General features: G+C 41.9%; 1 protein-coding gene and 1 long non-coding RNA gene across 2 annotated transcripts in view; one reads left to right on the forward strand and one right to left on the reverse strand.

Moving 5' to 3' along the window:
• USH1C (USH1 protein network component harmonin) overlaps nucleotides 1-18,523 on the reverse strand; it is a 109,880-nt gene extending 91,357 nt beyond the window's left edge. The window contains exons 1-4 of the mRNA XM_074999043.1: nucleotides 18,426-18,523; nucleotides 6,863-6,930; nucleotides 4,349-4,492; nucleotides 3,931-4,069 (exon numbers count right to left, since the gene is read on the reverse strand). Coding sequence (XP_074855144.1) covers nucleotides 3,931-4,069; nucleotides 4,349-4,492; nucleotides 6,863-6,930; nucleotides 18,426-18,461 — 387 coding nt within the window. The 5' untranslated portion in view covers nucleotides 18,462-18,523. The remainder of the gene's footprint in view (nucleotides 1-3,930; nucleotides 4,070-4,348; nucleotides 4,493-6,862; nucleotides 6,931-18,425) is intronic.
• A 2,699-nt stretch (nucleotides 18,524-21,222) lies between these two features.
• Nucleotides 21,223-23,007, forward strand: LOC142014099 (uncharacterized). The gene is made up of 3 exons (XR_012645860.1): nucleotides 21,223-21,275; nucleotides 21,873-21,986; nucleotides 22,365-23,007. It is a non-coding gene; the product is annotated as an uncharacterized LOC142014099 (long non-coding RNA).
• Nucleotides 23,008-24,933: the final 1,926 nt, after the last annotated feature.

Genomic DNA, 24,933 nt, shown 5'->3' on the forward strand with positions numbered 1-24,933 from the left:
AGATTCGGCACAGGTCAGGGTCCTGAGGGTATAAGATTAGAGAGGTTCAACTTGTAGCCTATTCTTTAAAAGGTCCAACCACACAATTATGATGGTCCCTTCTGACTTTAAAATCTACAAACAGACTCCTGTCAAAACAAGGCTATTATTCTTAACACTGAGAGATGTTATGTCTGAAAACTGAGCCAGTGCAAGACCCTCACGGAGAAGACTATCTAAATGTTTTTTGAAAGGATGAATGCGGGCTGATGGGTGAACCTGTACATTCATTTCTGCATGTCTTTACTTTCTTATGTTACTATGTTAGTTTGCTATTTGCTTTTGTTTGAATTCAACTTCTTCTATTTTTGAATCCTTACATGTTTGATATCAATTGCACAGTTTCAGGATACTGAAAGGTTAGCCTACTTTTTTATGGGGTTAAGTCACACTCTGGTGAGTCCAAAAGCAATAGTTCCTTCTACGTTATTCAGACTGGCTCTTGCCTTTCTAGAAGTAATACAAAAGCCCTGACTTAAACCTACTAAATCAAGGAAGTTGAAAATGAAGACTGATACCACAGGACTTTTTATCCCATTGAGCCAAATTTTTATAAACAAATAGCATGTAGCATTGCTAATTAAAGCTGTGATGCAATGATGGAATATGTCAGTTTTAAATTTCTGTCATTAAAGTAAGATACACAGTCAGGTTAATCATTTCACAATTCTATTTTTGTGTATTTCTTCTCTTTTCAATATTCATACTATTCAAGCCCTTTCTTTTCAAGAGGCTGCTCATAGATGTGAGCATCCGACAAAGCAGCACAAAACAGAGCAGAAACATTAAAAGACAAAAGGGATAAGTGCTCTTCATTCTGAAAAAACAAAATCAAAGAAATAGTTGTCAGAAGGTCAGAACTTCAAATGTTTCAGTCCAATTCCTTGACTGTACAAACATTTAGAAATGCAGTAACCACTTCAAGGGATAATCATCATGAGAAACGAATTAAGATAAAAACCAGGGACTAAAACTGATTTTATAATAAAAGCTCATTAAACCTTTTCTCAGCCTGCATTTTTGGAATAAAAAAAATGTAGAGATTTAGCTAAATAATGCAGATGGGTGAAATTTCAGAAGCAGTTGGCTTTTCCATGAGACAGCAATTTACAACAATGAACTGCCTGTCAACTCTCCTTATTCACTTGGTTTTAGAAAGTGGCTAGCGCTGCCTATTAGAGAGGCACCTTAAGCTGATACTTAACATCACATATCAACCCAAACCAGACACATGAGCAGCAAAACACCATCTGTTCATCTTAATACATATAATCTAAGACTAATACAGTCACTGTCAGATATGCTGGGGATTTTTTTTTCCTTTGTTCACACTTTGCCTTTTGTCGAAGAACTACAAATGGAGAACAACATTTGTGTGCTTGCTACAACCTTGCTCAGTGAGCTGCTGAAAACTCATTCATTGCCTCTTATCAATGAGAAACATTAAGGCAGTCAAATACAGGAGAAGCTACCACTGTTCTTCCCACTCACGCTTTCACCAAGAAGACCAAATGGGCTGCCTAAGAAAGCTTCACTCTTCCAAGAGTGTAGCATCCCAGTACATTTCTGAATCAAGGCTGGCAGAAAACTACCTTACCTAAACAGCATCAAATTACTGGCAGTGGTTTGAGACAAGTGGTGAATAGGAGACAAACGATTAGCAGCACTATGTGAATGTGCTAGTTCGACAACGTACACAATTGCCATTAAGTCCATTATTTTCAATCATGAGTGTCTTGCAGACATACATGGGACTGTCCTTTTCGTTGATTTACCTGTTCTTGCAAGGAATGTAGAGAAGCTTGACCTGACCACAGGTTGAGGATGCATCAGCTATCCTTGCACCCTTTCCAATGCGCTAAAGCAGCACGTATGGCTAGCTACTGAATGATACGCTAAGATTGGTATCTGGTATTCCTCTCCTATCAAATTAGTGATGGAAAAGTTACTTGTTGAGAGACTGCACTCCAGAATATATGCACCTCAGGCTTGTACCTTTTGGCATTTTTTTGAAACCACTTCCACGAAGGAGAACTACAAAATTAAGACCTTGGAGCAGAATCACTCTGTATGCAAAATGGAGCCCCAGTAAATGGGACTAACCTAACAGTGAATCTCTGCTACTAGATGGATAAATACGTACATGTGAACAACAGTTTAAATCTTTAAAAAAAAAGTGTCTGGGTGAATTATCTGAATTGGACCAGCATCTTAGGAATCAGATGAGTTGTGACTATTTAACCTGTGATACATATACATCTTCGGGGCCGTGTCTACACTAGCCCAAAACTTTGAAATGGCCATTTCGAAGTTCACTAATGAAGCGCTGAAATACATATTCAGCACCTCATTAGCATGCTGACAGCTGTGGCACTTCGAAATTGCTGCGGCTCACCGCCGTGCAGCTCTTCCAGAGGGGGCTCCTTTTCTAAAGGGCCCCTCCAACTTCAAAATCCCCTTATTCCTATCTGCTGTTAGGAATAAGGGGATTTTGAAGTTGCTGGGGTCCTTTCGAAAAGGAGCCCCATCTGGATGAGCCGTGTGGTGGCGAGCCACGGCAATTTCAAAGTGCTGCGGCTGCTGGCATGGTAATGAGGTGCTGAATATGTATTTCAGCGCTTCATTAGTAAACTTCAAAATGGCCATTTGCATGGCTATTTTGAAGTTTTGGGCTAGTGTAGATGTAGCCCGAGTGGAAGAGGGTTGTTAGAAGGTGAAATTTTTATTCAATTTAAATATTAAATTGAGCAGTACCTAATCAGATGCCTTTTTCTATGCCTCAAATATTAAATAAAATCTATGGGAGCTAGCACATTCTGAAGCTTATTCCCCACATTAGCCAGACTAAATAAAATCAGCAATACTCCATTCAACTCAGAAACATCAGCCCTTTCCAAATTCCCTCCAGTTAGATAATTGAAGCATTCTTATTTCTCACAAAGAGAGGTCCATCATATGGCTCAATAGACAATTTTCATTCACAGATTTTTCTTTCACACAGTTAAGATGTTCCTCATTCTTGTTGACACAAGAAATTAGGCATATTTTTCTATGTCTCATTTTGTATTATCCCCTTCCTTTTTTATCATGGCTCAGTGTAGACACAGCCTATAAGTTTACAGTGTACAATATTACTGTTGTTGGTAAATAAAGTATTCTGCAAACATTTTGTTTGTTTCTTATTATCTAATCTTGTTTTTTCTTTAGTGTTATGCATTGCTATATATAACTCTCTATTATCTATAATATTTGAATACCCAGCAACATCCCGGTCCCATGGCTGTCAGATATGAAAGAGTTTACTGTATTACATCTTTGTACAACACCTATGAGAATAGGGTTCCAATTAGTTTGTTGCTTTTAGACAACAACAGTAAGATATAAATGGAATTTAAAATTCAAATTAGTACATTGCAATTATTTCCTTATTAGGCAAAATTTGCATTTTTAATTGTTATTCCCGATTTTCATTGTTTATACTTTATTTTAAATGTTGTATTCAATATTTATCAGCCTTTTGGAAACTTGAACAGTTCTTAGTTTTCAGATAAAGATCTCCTGCTGAATGTGCTGTACATTTCGGTAATACAGGGTATAAAGCATGAATGCTGGTACTTCACATAATTCTCTTTTTATGACATTCTTTGGAACTGGCATATGCAATCAAATATGAAAAAGAATGTTTGGTTTACATAATAATAATGGGTGAGAGAATTGGCTGATTTATCACATTTAGCAAATTTGATTAAAAAGGAAAAAAATCCTTAAAAGCACAAGGTCCTTTGTGACTGTTACATAAGGAGATTAAAGAACATTTCTGACTGGATTCTTTCCTCAGATCATAATAAAAGGGCTTGTTGCAGCAGTATGACCAAGAACGTGTTTTCTTACCTGAAGCCCAACACTGTCTGCTTGTCCACCTTTAATTAGTTGGGAGATAAAGAGGCCACAAGCAAATTCCAGTCCTCCTCGCACACTTATTCCAAGCCCTTCAGGATGCAAACGATCCAGTCTGACTTCCTTCAGTTTTCTGTAAAAGTGGATTGTGTCTTAGTGATCAGCACCAGAACATCTGAACCTCCATTTTAACCACTTTTACTTACTGCTTCATTTGTTGTCATGCTTAGACTTGAAAAGAGACTATCAACAGACACATTTCAGCTCAAACAATAAATTCAGTCCTTAAACAACTCCATCTAAGATAGCACAAAATATAGATATTTTATTCATCAAAATGTGTCTGAATAAATTACTTTTCAGTCTAGAATTCCTGCATGTGTTCTTTGGAGCTACACTGTCCCACACGTACCTTGATCGTTTAGGTGTCAGCTGATCATATTCAACCTGATGTTTTAATGGGATAAGGGGACGGATGGCATCAAACAGTGGTAATCTACTTGGTTCGTTGATCACAAGCTTTAGGTCCCCTATCAGTACAGGGAGATTCATGGATCTATAAAATACATTGAGAAAACAGGATTGGATGATCAAAATGCTAACAAGATTACATTTTCTGTTTGTATTTCATACTAAAACTGGATTTTGCAGGAAAGAGAGAGATTTGTTTAAAAATAAAACTACAGGTTGATCCTCTCTACTCCAGCACTCTCTGGTCTGGCAATATCTGTGGTCCAGTAAGATTTTAGTTAGCGGGATGCCCACTTATAATGGGTGTGGCCAATTTTCCCATGACCTCATAAAGTTTGTTTACAGCCACCAGTCCTGGCTCTCAGTGGTCTGTGCTGTTATTTAGCTCTAGTTTGCCCTAAATGTCTTCTAAGAGCCCAGTGAGCAGTGCAAGTATTGGTAATGCTACTAGACAATATTGACCTCCTGTGGTTTGGCAAATTCTTTGGTTCGGTACTGGTCAGGTCCCAAGGGTACCAGAAGAGTACAGGGTCAACCTGCAGCATTAAATATATTTCTAATTCAAGTAAACTCATGTTCACATTTTCCATGTGATTCTTTAATCTGCAAATGTCTTGCTAATACTGTAAGGAAAAGATCTTTGTTTAGTTTTATCACCAGAAATAACAAGAGTATGTGTAAATGTGATTATGTGTAAATATCAAGAACATATGTAAAAGTTTGGTCATGACATTCCAAACTGGGAAAACTTCTTTGGATTAAATTTCAAGTATGAAATTCTGCCCACATTTGCAAACTTTTTCAGTGAACCTGGGTCACATTTTGAGTAAACTTCTCTCCACAGATTCAGAAGATAGATGTATAGTTGCAATCCCAAAAAGCCACACTGCACTGGATAGTTACAGTTCTGTTTCAATTTCCAGCCCATTTGAACTTAAAACACAAAGTGAAATTAATTGGCTGTAAAAACACACAAACCAGTTAGATAAATATAGTTGGAACCACTGTGAAAAGAAAACTGCTTATTTTTATTCAGTTCTACCTAAGGGTTCTTGTTACTAACTTTAGCAATTTTGAGACACAGTCGTAAGGCCTGATTATGCTGTCATGTCACACCAGTGTGAATCTGGAATAACTCCACTGGTTTCAGTAAAGTTATTCCAGCACAATAGACAACAGAACTTGGCTCATAATTGCCTATTCACTCTAAGGTATCAGTCATCACAGCATTTAGGTAGCCTGGAATAATACTTATTTTGATGTGCATGTAACTCATTAATATTAAAAGCAACTAATACACATCATAATGAGGCTATATCCCCAAATATTTGAAGTTAGTTGAAAAGAGTATTCAGAGAGAAACAAATCCTAGCTCTTGGTCACAATATGTATTTTTCTTACCATGGGGGGAAAAAGTACTTCACAATAAAGGGAAAACTTAAACACACTCAATACACCTCAATAGCAGCATTTGATGTTTTATTAAGAAACATAAATAATTTCTGAGCTTGTGGAGAAAAGTTAATAGTGGAGATATCTGTTAATTTTGTAACTGTAAGAAAGTTTTAAATAATTAATAGCTACTGTTTCATACTGGTTTCAAAAGCAACAGGCAATGCTTTATGAATGGAGAAGCAATTAGAGGGACCTCAGTGAAACTGAATCGGATATGCAGCTGAGGAGGGCATACAAAACAGCAGCTCAGTACAAAGACCACATGGAAATTTGGAAACTTCTACATTTCACTTCACTGAGATTCTATTAATTAAGATATGAATGGAAACAATCTTCATCAGACCCATTCCACTAGGAAGTGTGGAAATATATTATCATCTTCTTTAAGAAACTGTGGCCCAGATTCCAATCCAGTGGCACTGATGTTAATGCACAGTAATTTCATAGAGTTACATACGTATCACAGGAATGAATAATTGACCTGGTGTCTTGTATGTGATGATTTTGTTATGTCACAGAGAAAAAACTAAAAACACTGAAATATGCAGGACAAAGATTTCCAGGTTGAATTCATCAAGAGTCTTTCTGATAAAACAGTCCAGAGTTTTTTGGTGTGTTGGAGAGATTTATAACAAGGAGTGAATATAAAAAAAAAATCAAATCAAATAAGCAAGCTGACTATTCAAACAATTTTATTTTTCCTATAAAACATGCCCATGATTTTTTCCTACTATAGAATTATCAAGTTTCCATTTATTTATGTAACTCTTATCAAGAACAAAATAACTTTATGATCTAACTTAAAACCATGCTCTTTTCTCATGTGCTCAATTGCAGAAGTATATGACTTTGTTAAATATAACTAGGAATTATAATTTCAGCTAGCTTTCTATGAGCTACATTTAAGATTTTTATTTAAATTAGACCTTAGCTGTTTAATCTTTAAATAAAAATGCCATGGACATATATCTGCTTTTGAAAGTCTTAAGTTCGATCTTACTGGTGGTACATCCGTAGCACATCATACAGGTAATCCTTCTCTGCTTCATTGTCAATAAGCAAGTCAACCTGAAAATACAAGAACATCATTGTAATTCTTTTACTAAAGCGCCATAAATGTTGAATGTGTAGGACATGAACAAATTCCTGAGCAAAGAGACAATGATTTCAATGGGAAAAGTCATCTAACAGACAAATAAGACCCTTGAAAGGTAATATTGCTATGGAATTTGAAACCTAAGGCAAGGCTGTTTTTTTTTAAAATGTTAGAGGATTGATAACCATGTCCAAAACTTGTCACCACAGATTTTGAATACTAGCAGTCCATTTAGCAGTGCACAATAACATATTGCAATATCACAAGCTTATCTTACCTGATAATGACTGTATTGCTGAATAAATATTTTCAGAAACCTTTTGGGCCATTCATTAATATAGCACATGCTTTCGCAACCTCTCAAGCAAGATAACTACACGATCTATTTAGAGGCTTTACAGTTCTGATTTTTGCATCTCTCAGACACTGTTAGGTAAACTACCCACTAGCCTAGATTCTTCCTCTTGGCTCTGGTACTCTGACAGAGCTGGCTGCTTGCTATTCATTACTTCCTCACTTTGTAACAGTGTATTCACTTAAAGTAGTGTCAGATTACAAGGCTTCCACTCCGCTAACCAAGCTAAAATGAAATTTAAAAAAAAAGTTCATGACTGTCACATGCCAATTTCTGTCTTCTGTGTGACCCAGGGAAACCCAGTGACCTTTTTGCAACAGATTACATCACAGAAATTTTGCTGTTGGATAAGATTAACCTTTATGAAAATATAATTCACAGCTAACATTAAGGCAAAATTAATGTGACCAAAAATCTAAGGACATATATGAATATTTAAGCACATTCATTGCTAGGCTGATAATATATTTGCATTACATGTCAAGTTTAATGGATGCTTCATATTGCATTATGAATCTCTTGCTCTACAAAACTCACGTGATCCCATATATTTGTCTGGGGCTCCCCCCCCTTGCAACAAAACGCTTACTGCTCAGTTGAAAGTTGGACACATGCACAGGGCAAGATTGTTTAACTGACAGTAAAAATAAGCAAAATGCAACAGTGAACTTCAGAATCTAGGCAAATAAATGCATATAAAAATCTAATAACATGGTTGCACTGTACTTGGTGATATACAATGAACTCAACTTTCCACTGGTACGCACCCCTGCAGTCACACTGATCTCCAATGGTTTGCACAGTATGTGTAAATTCAACACCAAATTTGGTACAAAGGACCTAAGCACTATTTCTAGCTCAGGCGCTTAAGACTCTTTGGAAATATGTCTAAACCACGAATAAATTCTCCTTACAGACCAAAAACCCAAACAGCAAGCTCTCCCCTTCTCTGACTGGAGGACAGACCCTGTGGAAATAGTACATATAGTGTTTACACAATATGCTGTGCATCACGAGTAGTTTGCAAAGATTATCAGTAAATGTCGATTTCACCATACCAACAAACCAAAGGAAAAATATTTCCATTGACAATAACAGAAATTTGCAGACAGGCAAAAAAAAAGATAAAATGCTGCTTGAGAACTTATGAGAGTTTGAGTTAAGGTTATTTACTTTGTATATTTTGATATATGATGTTGACAATTGTGTTTAATAGTTACAAAGCATTACATTTTTGATTCTCTATCTACATCAAATGTCATTAAATAACTGTCTGACTCCCCACATTATCCAAATCCCATAATTTCCAACAACTCTGAACGTTTAAATGTGATAAAAACTGAGTAAATATCTTTACAATTAAACATGGATATTATCTGTCAACATTATAAAAACATTAAATTCTGCCATATCTAGTAAAGAGGCTGCAGCTGCCATTTTCTTAGTTTTAGGAGGGGACTGGTATGTCCCCCATTCCTCCCAGTTGTCAATGGTGGGAGGGAAGAACACAGTTTCTAAACTTACTCTTTCTTCTTACACAACATCCAGCCTTTCCTTCCTGTCCATCCCAGCAAAATCATCATTGAACCTTCATAGTTTCATGACTTGATGACCTGGATCCCTTTCTCTCTGGCCATGACAAATGCACGATTGACAAAGGTCCAGCCATTCAAAATGCTGCTTCTAGGATCATTTTCTTGGCCTGTTGCTCTGTGTCACTGTGCTCCTCCCAAGCTATAACCCTCCACTGGCTGCTACTTCGGCACTACAAACACAAACCACTTTTCCTTCACCTTTAAGATTTTAATGGTTAGTCTCTGTTCTACGTATCAGTGATGCAGTCTGGCCTTGAATCTATGAAAGTCTATCTATAACCTTGAAATCCTACCAACAATACAAGCCTGTAGTGCCTGCTCATGAAAATTTCCCCCTCCAACATCTTCTGTGTGTTCTGTTACACAGTACCTCTTGTGGGTGGAAGAAACACCCCCATAGAAATCTGCAAAAAACACTACTGGTACCATCTTTTAAATTTCTCTCTCCTGTAATACCTACCAAAATCTTAACCTCTACTAGGCAGCTTGTGTGCAGTGTCTACAGTGTATTCCATTCAACATTACCATTTTTCATTTTTCTCTCCCACTCACTGAACTGTGGTATCCATCTGTTTGTCTTGTGTTATTAGCTCATGGTGTAAACTTATTGGAATAGTCACTCTTTTGTTACATATGCACTTTGCCTATCAAAATGGGTCCCTGTTTAGAGACTCTTCCCAGAATGGATTTGGCCCAATAACCAAATCCTTGAGAAATAAAACATGGAAGACACTTAAGAGGAGGAATAGGGATATACAGTTCCATAGGCTTTAGGACTAGAAGGATCCATAATCATCATCTTCTCTGACTTCCTGAAGAAAACAGTTAATATAATTTCATCCAGTGATTCCTACATCAAGCTCATAACTTCTGGTTGAGCTACAGCATATTTGCTTTTTAAAAAAATCCAATCTCGATGTAAAAGAGCTTGAGAATTCACCCCGGTCATTAAGATGATCCCTTTTTTCACCTCCAAACTTGTCTCTTTTCTGCTTCTGTCCATTGCCTCTTGTTATGCCTTTGCCTGTTAACTTAAACATCCCTCTATTGCCCAAAATATCATCCCCATTTAGGTACTTATAAACTATGCTCAAGTCACCACATGATTTTCTTGCACAAACTAAACAGATTAATCTTTAGCCTCTCACTATATAGGCATTTTTTCCAGAATTTAAATAAATTTCTTTAGCTCTTTTCTTAACCCTCTTCCAATATTTTTCTTAAAATAGTGTAGACACCACAACTGGGCACAACAATCCACTAAGAGGGCCCTTGATGCTATAGCCAGTGGTAACAACACTTCCTACTTCCCCTGTGTATTCCTCTGGTTATGTAATCAAGGATGGCATCTGTCCTCTTACAGCCACTACACTGCATTATAAGCTTGTGCTCACCTGATCATGATTCCCCATTTCCATATATTTCTTATATGAAAGATCATTTTAATCTCACTTTACCTTGTTTTATACTGCTGATTTATTGGTTATAATTAACATCAGTGTGAGTGAGCTACACCAGATATTTTGGTTTATTGTATACCAGAAGCAAGATACTCTACAGTTCGATTCATTCCAATAAATTATATTTCAACTGCATTACTGTAAATATAGGTTGTCCCTCTCTCGTCTGGGACACCCAGGGGTAGCACAGCCCATGGGGCTGGCAGCAGCGGGACCAGTGGAGCACAGTGGCTGGGGAGGGGAGCCCAGTAGGGATGCTGGTGCTCCAAGCTCCACAGCTTGGAGGCGTGACCACCCCTGGTTCAGCAAACTCCCTCATTTGGGACCAGTTAGATCCCAATGATGCTGCATCAGGGAGGGCCAACCTGTAACAAAGAGATGCTGGAACGCTCAAGATGATGCAGAATCAAAGGAAAACAAACAACTGTGTTTCTGACTTGCATAATACTACAACAATGAAAGAAAACTGAAGACATGCTGATGGTTTTTAAATGTGAGACTACTGTGGACGGTTGATTGCTTTTAGGCTTCAATACAGCATATCTGCTCTAAATCTGGTAAGACCATTAAACAGATTAATTGTTTTACTTGTTGCTGTAAAACATTTCATTGCAAACAAAAAGACACCAAAAGCAGCAAAAGACAACAACATGAGCCTAACAAAAATGTTTAGGAAAATATTCCCCCCACCCCCCCATCCCTCTCTTGGTTATGCTGTCTGGCCATACAGATTTTGCTACATAGTTTTTAATCTTTTCACTACCCACCTCACATTTGCACTGAGAGCAAGGGATTTTCCATCTTCACAAAGCATCTCAATGGAGAAAGAAACATACTACATGTTCATCTCCCTCAGTAAATGTTCAGCTCAGACTTCCCCCACAATCCCAGACACACTTGTGCACATGTCCATCCTGAATATTTGTTAATGTTGCTAAGATTGTAATTAACATATTCTATAATGTATAATTGTATGTTTCCTTACCTACTGGACACAGAAAATGTAAGTGGAAAATGTTTTGTGCGGGTGTTAGATCATGGTGAAGAGGTGTCCCATAAATTGACATTTCCTTGCTTTTAAGAACATAAAAATGGACATATTGGGTCAGACCACAGGTTCACCATGCCCGGGCTGCCTGTCCTCTGACAGCAGCTACTTCCAAGCCCACCAGAGGGAACGAATGGAACAGGTAATCTTCAGATGACCCACTCCGGGATGCCTATTCCCAGCTTCTGGCAAACAGGTCAGTGATACCATCCCTGGCTAATAGGTATTGATGGACCTATCCTCCACAAACTTATCTATTTCTTTTTTTAAACCTGTTATAGTCTTGGCCTTCACAACATCCCCTGGCAAAGAGTTCCACAGGTTGACTGTGCACTTGTGTGAAGAAACACTTCCTTTTGTTTGTTTTAAACCAGCTGCCTAGAGATTTCATTTGGTGGCCCTAGGCTCTTATATTATGAGGAGTAATAGTGCATACTTATCTACCTTCTCTCTGTAACAGTCATAACTTTACGGACCTCAATCAGTTCCCACCCCCACCTATCGTCTCTTGTCCAAGCTGAAAAGTCCCAGTCTTCTTCATCTCAACTCCTATGAAAGCCAGTCCATACGCCCAATCATTTTTTCCCCTTCTCTGAACCTTTTCCAGTTCCAGTATATCTTTTCTGAAATAAGGGCAACCAAATCTGCAAGAAGTATTCAAGATGTGGGCATACCATGAATTTTATACATATTGTTAGGATTATATTTTCCCGACGTGCATTACTTTGCATTTATCAGCATTGAATTTAATTTGCCATTTCGTTGCCTCTTTACCCAATTTTGTGAGATCTTTTAGCAGCTCTTCACAGTCTGCCTGGGAATTAACTAGCTTGGAGTATTTTTGTATCACCTGCAAGCTTTGCCACTTTGCTGTTTACCCTTTTTTCCAGATCATTTTATAATATGAATTTATTGAACAGGACTGATCCCAGACCAGACCTCTAGAGGACATCAATATTTATCACTCTCCATTCTGAAAACAGACCATTCATATTTACTCTTTCTTTCCTATCTTTTAACCATCTGCCAATCTGTAAGAGACATTTTTCAATGGATGATGAGAGACAGTGCAGTGTCACATGAAGGCTGCATCTACACTACAAAAATAACATTGAATTTGCTTACTTCAAAGAAAGCAACTTCAAAGCTGAGTGTCTACACAAACCCTACTTCGAAGTTAAACTTTGAAATAGGGACTACTCCATTCCTGGGAATGGAGTAAGGACTTCGAAGTTGGACTCCCTACTTTGAAGTTAACTTCAAAGTAAGGGAAAATGTGTGTAGACTCTCTGCTGGCTACTTTGAAGTAGTGCCTAACTTTGAAGTTAGCTCCTAGTGTAGATGTACCCTAAGTCAACCCACAGTGTTTACTGGTATAAACATTAGCTCAGTGAAAACCAGGGCAGTCAACAGACCCAACCAAACAACTTGCCAGGGTGCATAAGGAAAATACTGAAAATGTTATAATATCATTGTATAAATCAATGGTGTTCTCTTATTTATAAGCTTACCCTATCTCAAAATGATATAGCAGACAGAATGCATTCAGAGACAGATGACAAAACCTGAGGCATGGAAAATTTCTATATGAAAAGAGATTGAACACACTAGAAGTGGTTAACTTACTAAAGTGTGAGAGTCAAAGATGTAAGGCAGAATTATAGAGAACAGTACAGAGAAGAACAGATGAGTACGTCAATCTACACTATTAAAATACAAAAAAACAAGGAGAAATTCCATGATATTAAATGGAAGCAAATATAAAACTGATAAAAGAAAACACTTGTAATGTTGCACAATTAGTCAGTTGGACGTCTTCCTGAAAGGTACCACAGACACCAAAAACTTGTAGGATTAGAGCACGGGTAGGGCATTTTTTTTGGATCAGGGCCACAGGAGCAAGAAGCAAAAAAAAAAAAAAACAAACCCCAAACCACTCGCTGATGTGGTCCCTGATGTTAGGGGGCCAAGGTTAGTACATTTTGTGGGCCCCTCTAGGCTCTGAGTCTGGTGTGTGAGGGGACTAGGAGGTTCAATGTGGGAGGGGGCTGCCAGGAAGTGCGCTTGAGTGTTGGGTCTGGGGGGGAGGCATGGTGCAAGATTAGGCTGGGGGTGGGTGATCTGGGCAGGAGTGGGCTGAGAGCAGGTGTTTTGGGCCAGAGTGGGGGATCTGGGTGGGAGAAGGGTGTAGAAACAGGTGGAGGAGAGGGCTGTGGGTGTGGGGTCTGGGTGGAAGGAAGTATGCAGGAGGACTGGGGTGCAGGATCTGGAAGTGGGGGCAGGAGCAGGGCGTAGGTGGGGTGTAAGGGTGGGATGGAGGATGCGGAAGGCGGGGTCTGGATGGGAGTGGGGGCACAGCTTACCTGAGCAGCATCCCCAGATGCACTTGGCTCTGCGCCCCCTTCTGGGCACCACACTCTGCTGCTCTAATTGGCTGAAATTCTGACCAATCAGAACAGCAGGATGCAGCTTCCAGACAGCACTGCTGAGGTCACTGCAGCTCCCCCTCCCTTTTCCTTGGCTGTGCCAAGCTCCTTCTTGCCCACTTTTCCCTCAGGAGAGCCTGTGGTCTGGATCTTGCTCTGTCTTGCCTGATCCAGCCCCCAAGGTTTGGGCTCTGCACCCCCAACCCTGCCATGGGCCAGATGCCGAGGAGGGGAGCCCTGAGGTTTCAATCCAGGCAACCCATGGCCCACATGTGGACCTTGGTCCTGGGATTCCCAAACCCTAGATTAAAGAGTACCAGACACCGATATGGATAGAAAGAACATCAACAGTTACATTAGACACTAAAAAAACCAAAAACATTGTAAACCATTGAACTCCAGGGAGTAGGTCAACTGCTAACAGGCATCAGGAAAACACTTCCCCTAGATACAGGTTGTTCTATAAATTGTCAGTTATAGAAGTTTTTCCCCTCAGAAACATCCAGTACTGGCCACTGTCACATACTGGATTTTTGACTATTAATCTAATCTATTTTAGACTTCCTGTTACTGTCAGTGCAGCCATTACAGGTTTAAAAACCAAATGCATTATCAGTAGACAGATGGAGAGTGAGAGGGAGACAGCGAGAGCGAGAGAGATACTATTTTGTAAGTATGAATATGCCATGGCATATGCATATTTGTTTTTTCCTAAATGAACTGTAATAAATGCACCATTAAGCCTGGAAAGGAGGCAAACAAACCAATACTGAACTGTGTGACATTTCCTGCCCTTTTTAAATTCTGACAGACTGGAAAACAAATCAATTCTAAGGGGTCTTGCTATAATGAACATCTGTGGTCTGGTTGTTTAACATAAGTCAGTTAGAACTGTCTCTTGCACAAGGATATATACTAGCTGTTACTTGAAGGGCCAAATGTCACAGGATCACGTGTCTCAGAGTTTATATTACATTGCTGGAGTTACAGAGAATGCTTTGAGAAATAAATGCTGACACTTTCATTAAAAAATAAAATATTGGCATAGTCACACAACAGGGTCTGTTAATATGGAGATACCATACACTTATTTCAGGGAATCCTTACCGCAGATAAACAAGCTTCCTTGGGGATTGTTTTCACACTACTTAAATCCACATTATTTCTTTGTTTTTAATTTACAATACTAAAAAAATCTATTACAGGTTGAACCTCTCTAATCCAGAACCCATGGGACCTGATCAGTGCTGGATGAGAGAATTTGCTGGACCACAGGAGGTCAATATCGTTTAGCAGCATTATCAACATGTCCGCTGCTTCCTGGGCTCTCAGAAGACACTTGGGGTAAATTACAGCTAAATAACAGCATAGAACACTGAGAGCCAGGACTGGTGTCTGGAAACAAACTTTATGGGACCAGGGGAAATGTGGCCACACCTACTGTAAGTGGTCATCCTGCTAATTAAAGTAAACCCTTGATTTAACGGACTGAAGTGGGGAAGGGGTACCTGTTAAACCTGAAAGTCTGTTAAATCGAAGCATTTACTTTTGCCCTAGCTCCCACAAACTGACACCAGGCTCCCCTAGCCCCAGCAACCCCCTTCCAAAAAAACAAAAACAAAACAGTGACTCATCAGAGCCACCTCTGCTGGAACCAGAGCTGCCACTGCTGGTGCCTTAGCCACTGCTGCTTGGAGCCCCTGCCATGGCTGGAGGCAGCCCATTGCGACTTGGAGTGCCACTGTGGCCAGAGACACTGCTGCGGCTGGAGGTGCTCTGTCATGGCCTGGAGTGCCGCTGCGGCTGGAGATGCTCTGCTGCTGCAGCAGCTGAAGACTCCATTGTGACTTCTAGGAACTGATGCCGCCACTGGAGCCGCCACATGCTCCTCCCACCAGGGGTGGGGCACATACACAGGTGGCAAAATGCCCAACCCCTCATGGGAGGAGTGCATGACTGCTCCGGTGGCAGCAGTCCAGAACACGGTGGAAGGCTCAGCTGTGGTGGACCATGATGGCTGAAAATGAGGACCCCTGCAGCCACAGCAGCAGCTCTGGGGGCTCTGGTAAATTGCTTTACTTTTGGAGGTGAGAGGGTGGGAGGTGGTATTTAGGATTTTACAGACTCCAGTGGACTTCCAGAACAATGGGGGGCTGGTGGACATCCATTGTTCCTAAAGTTCACTAAATTGGGGTCCGTAAAATTGAGGCTTTACTGTAAAATCATGCCAGATTACAGGTGTTGCTGGACAAGAGAGTGTTCTGGTTTAGAGAAGTTCAACCTGTACCTGTAAAACATTTCAATTCTATGTGCACAGGAATCTGCTATTCAGCTGAAATTACTTTATTCTGTACAAAAAATATCAGTTATGTAATATCAATGCAAGTAAACAAGTGAGCCATTAGCCTCTGCAGACCCCTAGGCAGGGTGGTGAGGGCAGCTCTGAGCTTCTGGAAGGGGCGGGGTTGAGGGCAGCCAGCACCATGTAACCCCCAGCCCTTACTGCTTCCAGGAGTGTGCCGTGCTATTCTCCAGCCGTGATTTAAAGGGTCCAAGTCTCTGACCCATGCCTCTGCACCTGTGCCAATGGTGGTGGCCAGAGCCTTGGGCCCAGACCAACTGCCCATTTTACCACCCACCCTCAGTTGTCAGCAGACCAACGAGTAACATACAGAACAGTTAAACTTTCAAAGCATACTACTGGGGTTATTTGTTTCTCCTGGCCTTTTGAGAAGACTTAGAGGAGACTAAGGCACTAGTCAATAATTTATATTCACAGCTTCTGCTTGGTGGAAACAATGAACCGAGTAATCAAATGCAAATTTCATATGACTGATAGGAGACACTACCTGTTTAAGTGCATGTTTTATTGTTCTAACTCAAAAGAATAAATATTTGAACCTATGGATGCAACACAGGACTAAAACTAATGTTACTGCATCACTAAAACAATGCTGATTCATCAGTTTAATCAAGAGGTCTCATCCTGAAATTCTATTGTTAGGTGAATAGTCATTACTGTCACATTCATCCTGTTTCCCTTCACTGAAGTTTGCTAAAAGTAAAGATTACTTGCATGAAAACAGATGACCAGTAAGACTTAAATTACTGCCAACATAAAAGGGAATAGAGTCCAATGTTCAAGACCGTAATTATTGCCTCATAGATACAGGCCTATCAGATCTGTTGCCCAACCCAACCCAGAGTTAAAGACAAAGCTGGTAGCAAGGCAGACAGTTTACTAGCCATTTGTAATCATTTGGATGTTTTAATATAAAAATATATTCAGAGTCTTAATTTATGGTCCCCTATAGGTTCTTCACCTGGGTCTTACTACCTCATTCTAATTGATGTATTTTATTACACTTTTATATTTACAAAAATCATGTCTCCCCTCTTCAAAAGCTACCCAGGGGACCTGCAAAAATCAGTTGCCTGACAGAGAAGATCTTTAAAAGCTGCAGTGCGCTGGAAACTTGAATGATATTTTAAGTTGTTGCTTAAGGTTGAGCACCACTTCAAGACTCCACTTTTCAAAAGCAGATGTTTGCACACACAATGATGGGCCTCACTGAATGCACAGTTGGGAGGGTAGATGATAGCCTGATCTGACACACAAATTTAGTTGCTAGATACCGTACGTAAAGAATATTAGCACATGGTCAACTGGGCACACAAACATGAAGATCAAACAGAATTTTTTTTGGACATTGACCACTAATGCTCCTTACTTCAAATGTATCAGAGAAGTAGCTGTGTTATTCTGTATTTTCAAAAACAGCAAGAAGTCCTGTGCTGACGAAGTGGGTCTTTGCCATGAAAGCTTATGCTCCAAAATATCTGTTAGTCTATAAGATGCCACAGGACTTCTTGATGTTCTTACTGCAAATGACAATTATTTGGCCTTGGGCTTTGGGGCCTGGGTTTACTTTCTCCCTTGCCAACGGGATAGTACAGACTGGATACAATTCGATGGAAGAATAGAATAAACAAACAGAGCCCTGCCAAGTCTCCCTCCTTCCAAAGCAGGGGTTCTGGAACAATTTGTATAACTGGGAGTGCAGAGAGCCACTGAGCCAACTATCAGCTCTGTTCATCAAGGGAACCATTTCGAGTCAGAAGGTGCTGCCGCTAGTTCCAGCACCTATGTTCAAGGGACACTTTTTTTCTCCGAACTGTTTTAAACCAACTCGCAAAGTCCCCTCTTCTCCCCCCGGAGTACGGGGGCGTTTCCAGGGACATTGGTCAGGTTAACAGTGCGGAGGTGCAGCTCGTCTCACGCCCGGCAATCCAGGCCAAACCCAGTGGATAAAAGATGGAGACAGGCGAGTTGGCCGGTGCAACGTAGCAACATTTTGACGGTGGCAGTTTCCGTCGCCAGGGCACCTTCCCTGCCTGGAGCTAGAGATCCGGCCCGGCAGCGCAGCTCCAGTCCTGCCGGGAGGGGGTTCCTGTCCAGGGCTGCTCCAGGAACCCCCACCTCTCCCCGGAGCCGGGTTAATTGATACCAGGAGTCCATAGTCCCAGCCAAACGCCCCCGGGCCGGGCCGTAAGTCAGCGATCGCAGCGCGCGGCGCTCTTACCTTGTGCCTGAACTCCCTGGCCACCTTCCGCTCCATGGGCGCGCAGGGCCGCTCGCGGCGGCTCGCCCCGGCCTCCTCTGCCACTCGTGGGCAGCTGCGGCGGCTCCGCCCGGGACCGGGAAGAGGCGAGCTGTGCAGCGCCCAGGCCCTGCGCTAGAGGGAGCGGCGCGGTCCCGCGGGAGGGCACCTGCCGCTCGCCGGAGAAGCAAAGCCCAAGTGCCGAGCGAGGCTCGCCTCCCTTCCAACCCGTTTCTGTAACAACTTCTCTTCTTCCCGGCCCGGCCCAGCTGGCGCTCTCGCAGCCTGGTGCACGTGGTGCTGGTTCTAGGGCAGTGATCGTCCTTCCAGAAGCGTGCCCCGGGCTCCCAGCTCACGAGCGCTCTGGTTTTTAAGTACGTTTGAGAGAGGTTTCCCCCCTCGGTAGGGGGAAGGGGTCGGAGGGTTTGAACCTGTAGGGCGCACGCAGCCAGGTCTGCCAGCTTTTCACTGCTAGCTCTCAGGCTTTGATCAGGAGTCTCCTAATTCTTGCTTTTCTTAACGCCCGCCTAGCTGAATGCTCAATACTTCAGCTTTCATTAAAAAGATTTTTAACCTTTATAACTACAAAGAAAACCGTGAGTACCTGAGACTGCAAAGCTTCAACAGGAGAACAATAAAGAACTACCCAACCTTGGGGTTTTTGTTTGTTTGTTTAGGGCTGCATTGACTAAGGATTTCTGAATGGTTGGGATTGTCAGTAAGGCCACAAGAATAACTTTAAAAACGTAGAAAGTCTCTCATAAGCCCATCTCTCCGGGCTTTAATAAAACCAGCAAATATTGGAAACCTAATGATAAAAATCACTTAGAATTTGTAGGAAGATAATGTTAATGAATGAGGCTGAGGGTGTGAAGAATTCACTGATCAGAGTTTAGTGAGCCAAGAACCTCAGCAATTTCCAGTCTGAGTTTTAAAATGTGGCCTTCTTGGTCTGCCTTTTTGACCACAACCTGGAAAGTGTTGAGTATGTACAACTCTCTTTTTGACCACACCCAAGTGAAGAGGCTCAGCACTTTGCACAAAACGGTTGACAGGAGTTGCAAAACATTGACTCCAATAGTAGTGTTTAGGAATGAAAAATATTTGTGGCTGTCAAACAACTTTAATCTGAAAAGAGCAAGTCATAAGTTTTGGTGGTTTAATTTAAATGACTTGTCCTGTATCCTCTGAATAGAAATCAGATGCAATGTTATAACAAAATAAAAAAAACATATCTGCCAAAACAAAGGAATTTAGATATATTTGCTATTTTTTCAGTCCATTTCATACTTAGTCTTTTGCAGCTCACATGACTTCATCGTGATTATGAGAGCAGTCCTGCTTCAATCAATGGTTACTCAGGTGAGTAAACTTATGTATAAGCCTAAAAGTATGGGCCTTAGGACTTTTGAAAAGAAAGATGTGGGCCCCTGATCAGGAAACCAATCTCGGGCTCATTTAAGTCAATAGCAAGTTTTTGTCTGATTTCACCAAGCCACAGATATAATTCTGAAATAAAATGGGAAGAATTCGGGTAGATATGATAGCAGACTCACCTCTCCATCCTTTACTTTCAACACAGTCCTACTTAATAAAGTTTGTATGTTTTTGTCACCCATGCACCTTCATTTACTTAATTAATGACATAAGAGTGTCCACTTATATTTGAGAGAGTTTGTGTTTCTATCTGTGTGTCAGTTTGTTCAAGAACACCTAAATGGTAAGGGCTGGGACCACCAAATTTGGTATGCAGCTTCCTCTTTTCCTAACTTAAACAAGGTTGGATTTTGCCAGGACAATAGGATGTTCATGGAAGGTGATTGATTCTCAGCAAATGGAAAGGGAGGGGGTTTGGTAGCAGAGGCAATTGTACTCGAGAATGACTTCTGGGGGGGATGGAGGGACAACAATCAAGTGTGTCCCTGATAGCCCTGGAAGGCTGTGGCGCAACACTGGCAGCTGGACAGTGCAGCCAGGGCAGTAATGTTGGTGGTTAGTCTAACCCCCTGCCCTGAACCTTCCAACCCCCTTCCCCAGCTCCTACACCCCCAACCCACTCTGATCCCCCTGCCCTGAACCTTGCACGCCACCACCTCCCCTGAATCACCTGCACACCTCCCAACCCCTGCCCTGACTTCTGTACTCCCATCCCTGCTCTGATCCCCCTGCACCCACCCCTCCCCTGAATCACCCCCACACCTCCCAACCCCCTGCCTTGACTACTGCAGTCCTCCACCCTGAGCCCCCTACCCTGAAGGACCTAAGCAACACTGGGTAAGTCTAGTAAAACAATATTCCAGGGAAGTTACATGACTATACATATGTTAGCCACTAGGGCAACAAGAGTGGTAATGTTGGATTCTGGTTGGGGCATGACACCAATGGAAATGAATAAAAACAATTGAGATGGTCTCCAAAATAGGTTTTGTTAAAAACAAAGTGTATGCTTACATATTATGAAATGTGCTATTTTCATATAAATTGTGTAATTATAACACAGATACCATACTAACAGGTATACATTGCAAATCAAGAGAAGACGAGTCAAAATCCTGGCCCTCACTGTACTCTCTTTGCATTAGTCTAGAACAGGGGTCAGCAACCTGCATCTCCGAAGCTGCATGCATCTCCTTAAGGAGCCACTTGCAGCTCTGAGCGCAGCTGCTGCTGACTCCTCTTGCAGCTCCCGAGAGTGCTGCCACTTAAACAAGCTAAATTCAGTTACCCACCATTAGGCCACCTGAATGCAGTTTTTTTTTTACGTAAGCAGCAGCAGTTCCAGAGCCTCTGAGCAGTCAGCTGTGACAGGGAGCCCTGGAGAAGAAAGCCACGGTAAGGCAGGGAGCCCCACAAGAGAAAGCCAGTAGGGCAGGGAGCTGCCCACACTGCACGTGGGGGAAGCATTAAGCCTGCAAGAAAGCTGTGGGGAGGAGTGGCTGAGCCTGCCCCTGCCAGAGCCGCGCAGCTCCACCAAGGAGGGGGAGGTGTCTGGGAGCAGCAGAAGGGAGGCAGCGGCTGCAGAGGGCAGGTGGTGGCTACAGAGGAACTGTGGGTGCTGAGGAGAGTTAATATTGGGGATGGGGGAAGCGGAGGTTGGGCTGAGGGGTTAAACTTGAGGATGGGGGGGCGTGGTTTGGAGATAAGAGGAGTTAAGCCTGGGGATAGAGAGCAGGTTTGCAGGATGGGGAGGTAAAGCTTGGGGATGGGGGCAGATTTGGGGTCTGAGGTGGGTTAAGCCTGGAGATGGGGGCAACTTAACTAACTGCTACAATTCAATGTGTGTGTGCTTTCCTTGAAATAGGTGTGATGAAAATTAGTTTGATTTTTTTTATTAAGGAGTGTCTCATATTCACATGCATTGTGGCTCTTGACATATTAATTTTGTAACTGATTTTGAAAAAATGGCTCTTCTTGTTATTTTGGTTGCAGACCCCTTGTCTGGAAGTTCAAATGGAGTTGTAAAATGATCACCCATATCACTTCCCCAGCATCCACACAGAGAGAGAGAGACAGACAGAGAGACAGGCATGGGGTGGGGGAAGAGTAAGTATACAGCTGGCAGATAACTTATTGGAAATTTAAAAATTGTCTGAATTTAAACCTCTCTCGGGTAAAATCTGCTGTTTCCAGAAATGAGTCCAAGTGGGGGGAAAAAAAAACCCGTACCAGTTTGATGTGCTCTGGCAACTCCATGCTTTGGACCAAGGACTTCCCATCTGACAAAAATAGTTGCACCTTGTAGCATTCCCATGAAAAGTCACTCAAATTAGGGAAGGTTATTAGCTTTGGAAAACATATTTATTTGAAGTTTTGGGAGAGTGATGCCTAAATTCTGTGAAGATTCTCCTTGCACTGAGCATGCACCATCTCAGAGCAGTGGGAGCTGAGAAGCACTTCCTGGCTATTGTTTCTCTCATCTAGGAGGAGCTGATGTAGCTCTGTGCATATGACAGAACACAGTTAATCTGACTTGTGCCTTGCTGAAGAAGAAAGCTGCCTGAACTGAATGCAGAAGGGACAAGAAGCAGACCTCACAGAGGAAGTAGATTGGGACAAAGCTTGAAGTGGAGAGACTGGGACAGACATTTCATGAGTGGGTGATGTTGGGTGTAAGGCAGACTGTAACTGACTGGGCAAAAGAGACTAGGAGCTGCAGTGAGGGTAAACAGACAGCAGATTGGGAGCCTCAACCACTGAATTCAGACAAGGAGCTGGGCAGGGGAGAGTGGGACTGGAAGCCAGAGTGGGGAAGGGAGGACTACCATCAGAAAAGAAGTTGGAGTGGCGGAGCCTGGGATAAGGATTATAGGAGACTGGGGTGAAGAGCTCTGTGTAAGAGGAAGGGTGGATGAGGATCCTAGAGATGGAGTCTGGCAGGCAATGTGAGAGGAGGATTGAGATAGACCTGGAGCCTGAAGAAAGAGTTTGAGATATGAATTTGGAGGGTGGGGTGTAGAAGGAAGAATTCTGGGTCAGAGCCAGGCTGGAGAAACGGTCACAGTTTGGGAGCATAGGAGCTGAAGGGTCTGTGATCAATGGCAAAACCTGGGGTGTAAAATAAAATGCATATCTGTATCTTTATTGCAGAGTTTTATCTCTGTTAGCCATAGGAAATAGAGAGGAGGTATGTATGTAAGATTCTTTATTAGACTAAATTCTCTGATGGAACCTGGTGGAAGGAACACAGAGATTGCAATTGCTTGCTTCATATCAAATGACTGTTTCCAATATGTCTTCCCCCTTCTCGTTATCAGTCAGTCCCAACTTGTATTTAACTTAGGCATTGTGCTGTTTCCTTTTCCAAACACAAAGAAGGGTGTACCTTCAAACTACAGAAATTGGTCAGATAAAACATATTAACTCAGCTACCCTGTCTCTCACTTACTTTAGGCACACAAGTAGATCCAGTGCCTTCAATGAGACTACTCATGCATGCAGGACCCAGGTATTGACATGGGATTGTGCCAGAGAAATTATTTTAGTAGGAATTAAGTGCTTAACCAGTTTAGGCATCTTTGTACATCCTGCTAGGTGTCTTGCCTAAATACTTCTGAAAATCTAGACCCAGGCATGCATTGCAGCACACTGGCCAATAGCTTCTAAGTTGAGAAGTGATTAGTATGGTATTTCAATACAAAAACGTTCATTCCAGACATTTTCATTGCAAAATGCAAAGATAGGCATATAACATATTTTAACTCCATTTTAGTCATTTGAATATGACACCTGCCACAAAGGATTAGCCAATGAAAAGCGAAGTAATTTTGTTGGTAAGTTATATTAAACACTGTATACCTGAAACCACGAGGCCAGATTTCAATCTTGCTTGCACCCGTTCGCAACCCCCATCAGCATAGATCCATGATCCAAATGCAGTCAGAATCAGGCCAATGCATTCTAACCCAAATGTGCTTCAATTCTCTTAGGCTGAGCTCAGATCAAAGAATCAGAGGGCTGGAAGGGACCTCAGGAGGTCATCTAGTCCAGCCCCCTGCTTCAAGCAGGATCAACCCCTACTAAGTCATCCCAGCAAGGACCTTGTCCAGCCGGGACTTAAAAACCTCAAGGGATGGAGAATCCACCACCTTTCTAGGCAACGCATTCCAATGCTTCACCACCTGCCTGGTGAAGTAGTTTTTCCTAATATCTAACCTACACCTTTTCCTCTTCAACTTCTGACCATTGCTCCTTGTTCTGCCATCTGACACCACTCAGAACTGTTTCTCACTCTCCTTTTTAGAGCTCCCCTTCAGGACGTTGAAGGCTGCTATTAAATCACCTCTAAGTCTTCTCCTCTGTAAACTAAACATGCCCAAATCCCTCAGCCTATCCTCATAGGTCTTGTGCTCCAGACCCTTAATCATTTTTGTTGCCCTTCGCCGAACCTGCTCCAGCAAATCCACATCCTTTTTACACTGGGGGGCCCAAAACTGAACACAATATTCCAGATGTGGCCTCACCAGTGCCGAATAAAGAGGAATAACTACTTCTCTAGATCTGCTCGAAATGCTCCTCCTAATGCACCCCAGTATGCCGTTAGCTTTCTTGGCTACAAGGGCACACTGTTTATTCATATCCAGCCTTTCATCCACCATAACCCCTAGGTCCCTTTCCATCGTACTGCTGCTGAGCCAGTCGGTCCCCAGCCTGTAACAATGTTTGGGATTCTTCCACCCCAGGTGCAGGACTCTGCACTTCTCCTTATTGAACTGCATCAGATTTCTTTTGGCCCAGTCCTCCAATTTATCCAGGTCACTCTGGATTCTCTCTCTACCCTCCAACGTATCTACCTCTCCCCCTAGTTTTGTGTCATCCGCAAACTTGCTGAGGGTGCAACCCAGTCCCTCATCCAGGTCATTAATAAAGATGTTGAATAACACCGGCCCCAGAACTGAGCCTTGCGGCACTCCGCTTGAAACAGACCGCCATCCAGATATTGAGCCATTGACCACTACCCGTTAGGCCCGACCATCAAGCCAGCTTTCTATCC

The sequence above is a fragment of the Carettochelys insculpta genome, chromosome 6 (genome assembly GCF_033958435.1).
Source record: "Carettochelys insculpta isolate YL-2023 chromosome 6, ASM3395843v1, whole genome shotgun sequence".
Classification (NCBI taxonomy): domain Eukaryota; kingdom Metazoa; phylum Chordata; order Testudines; family Carettochelyidae; genus Carettochelys; species Carettochelys insculpta.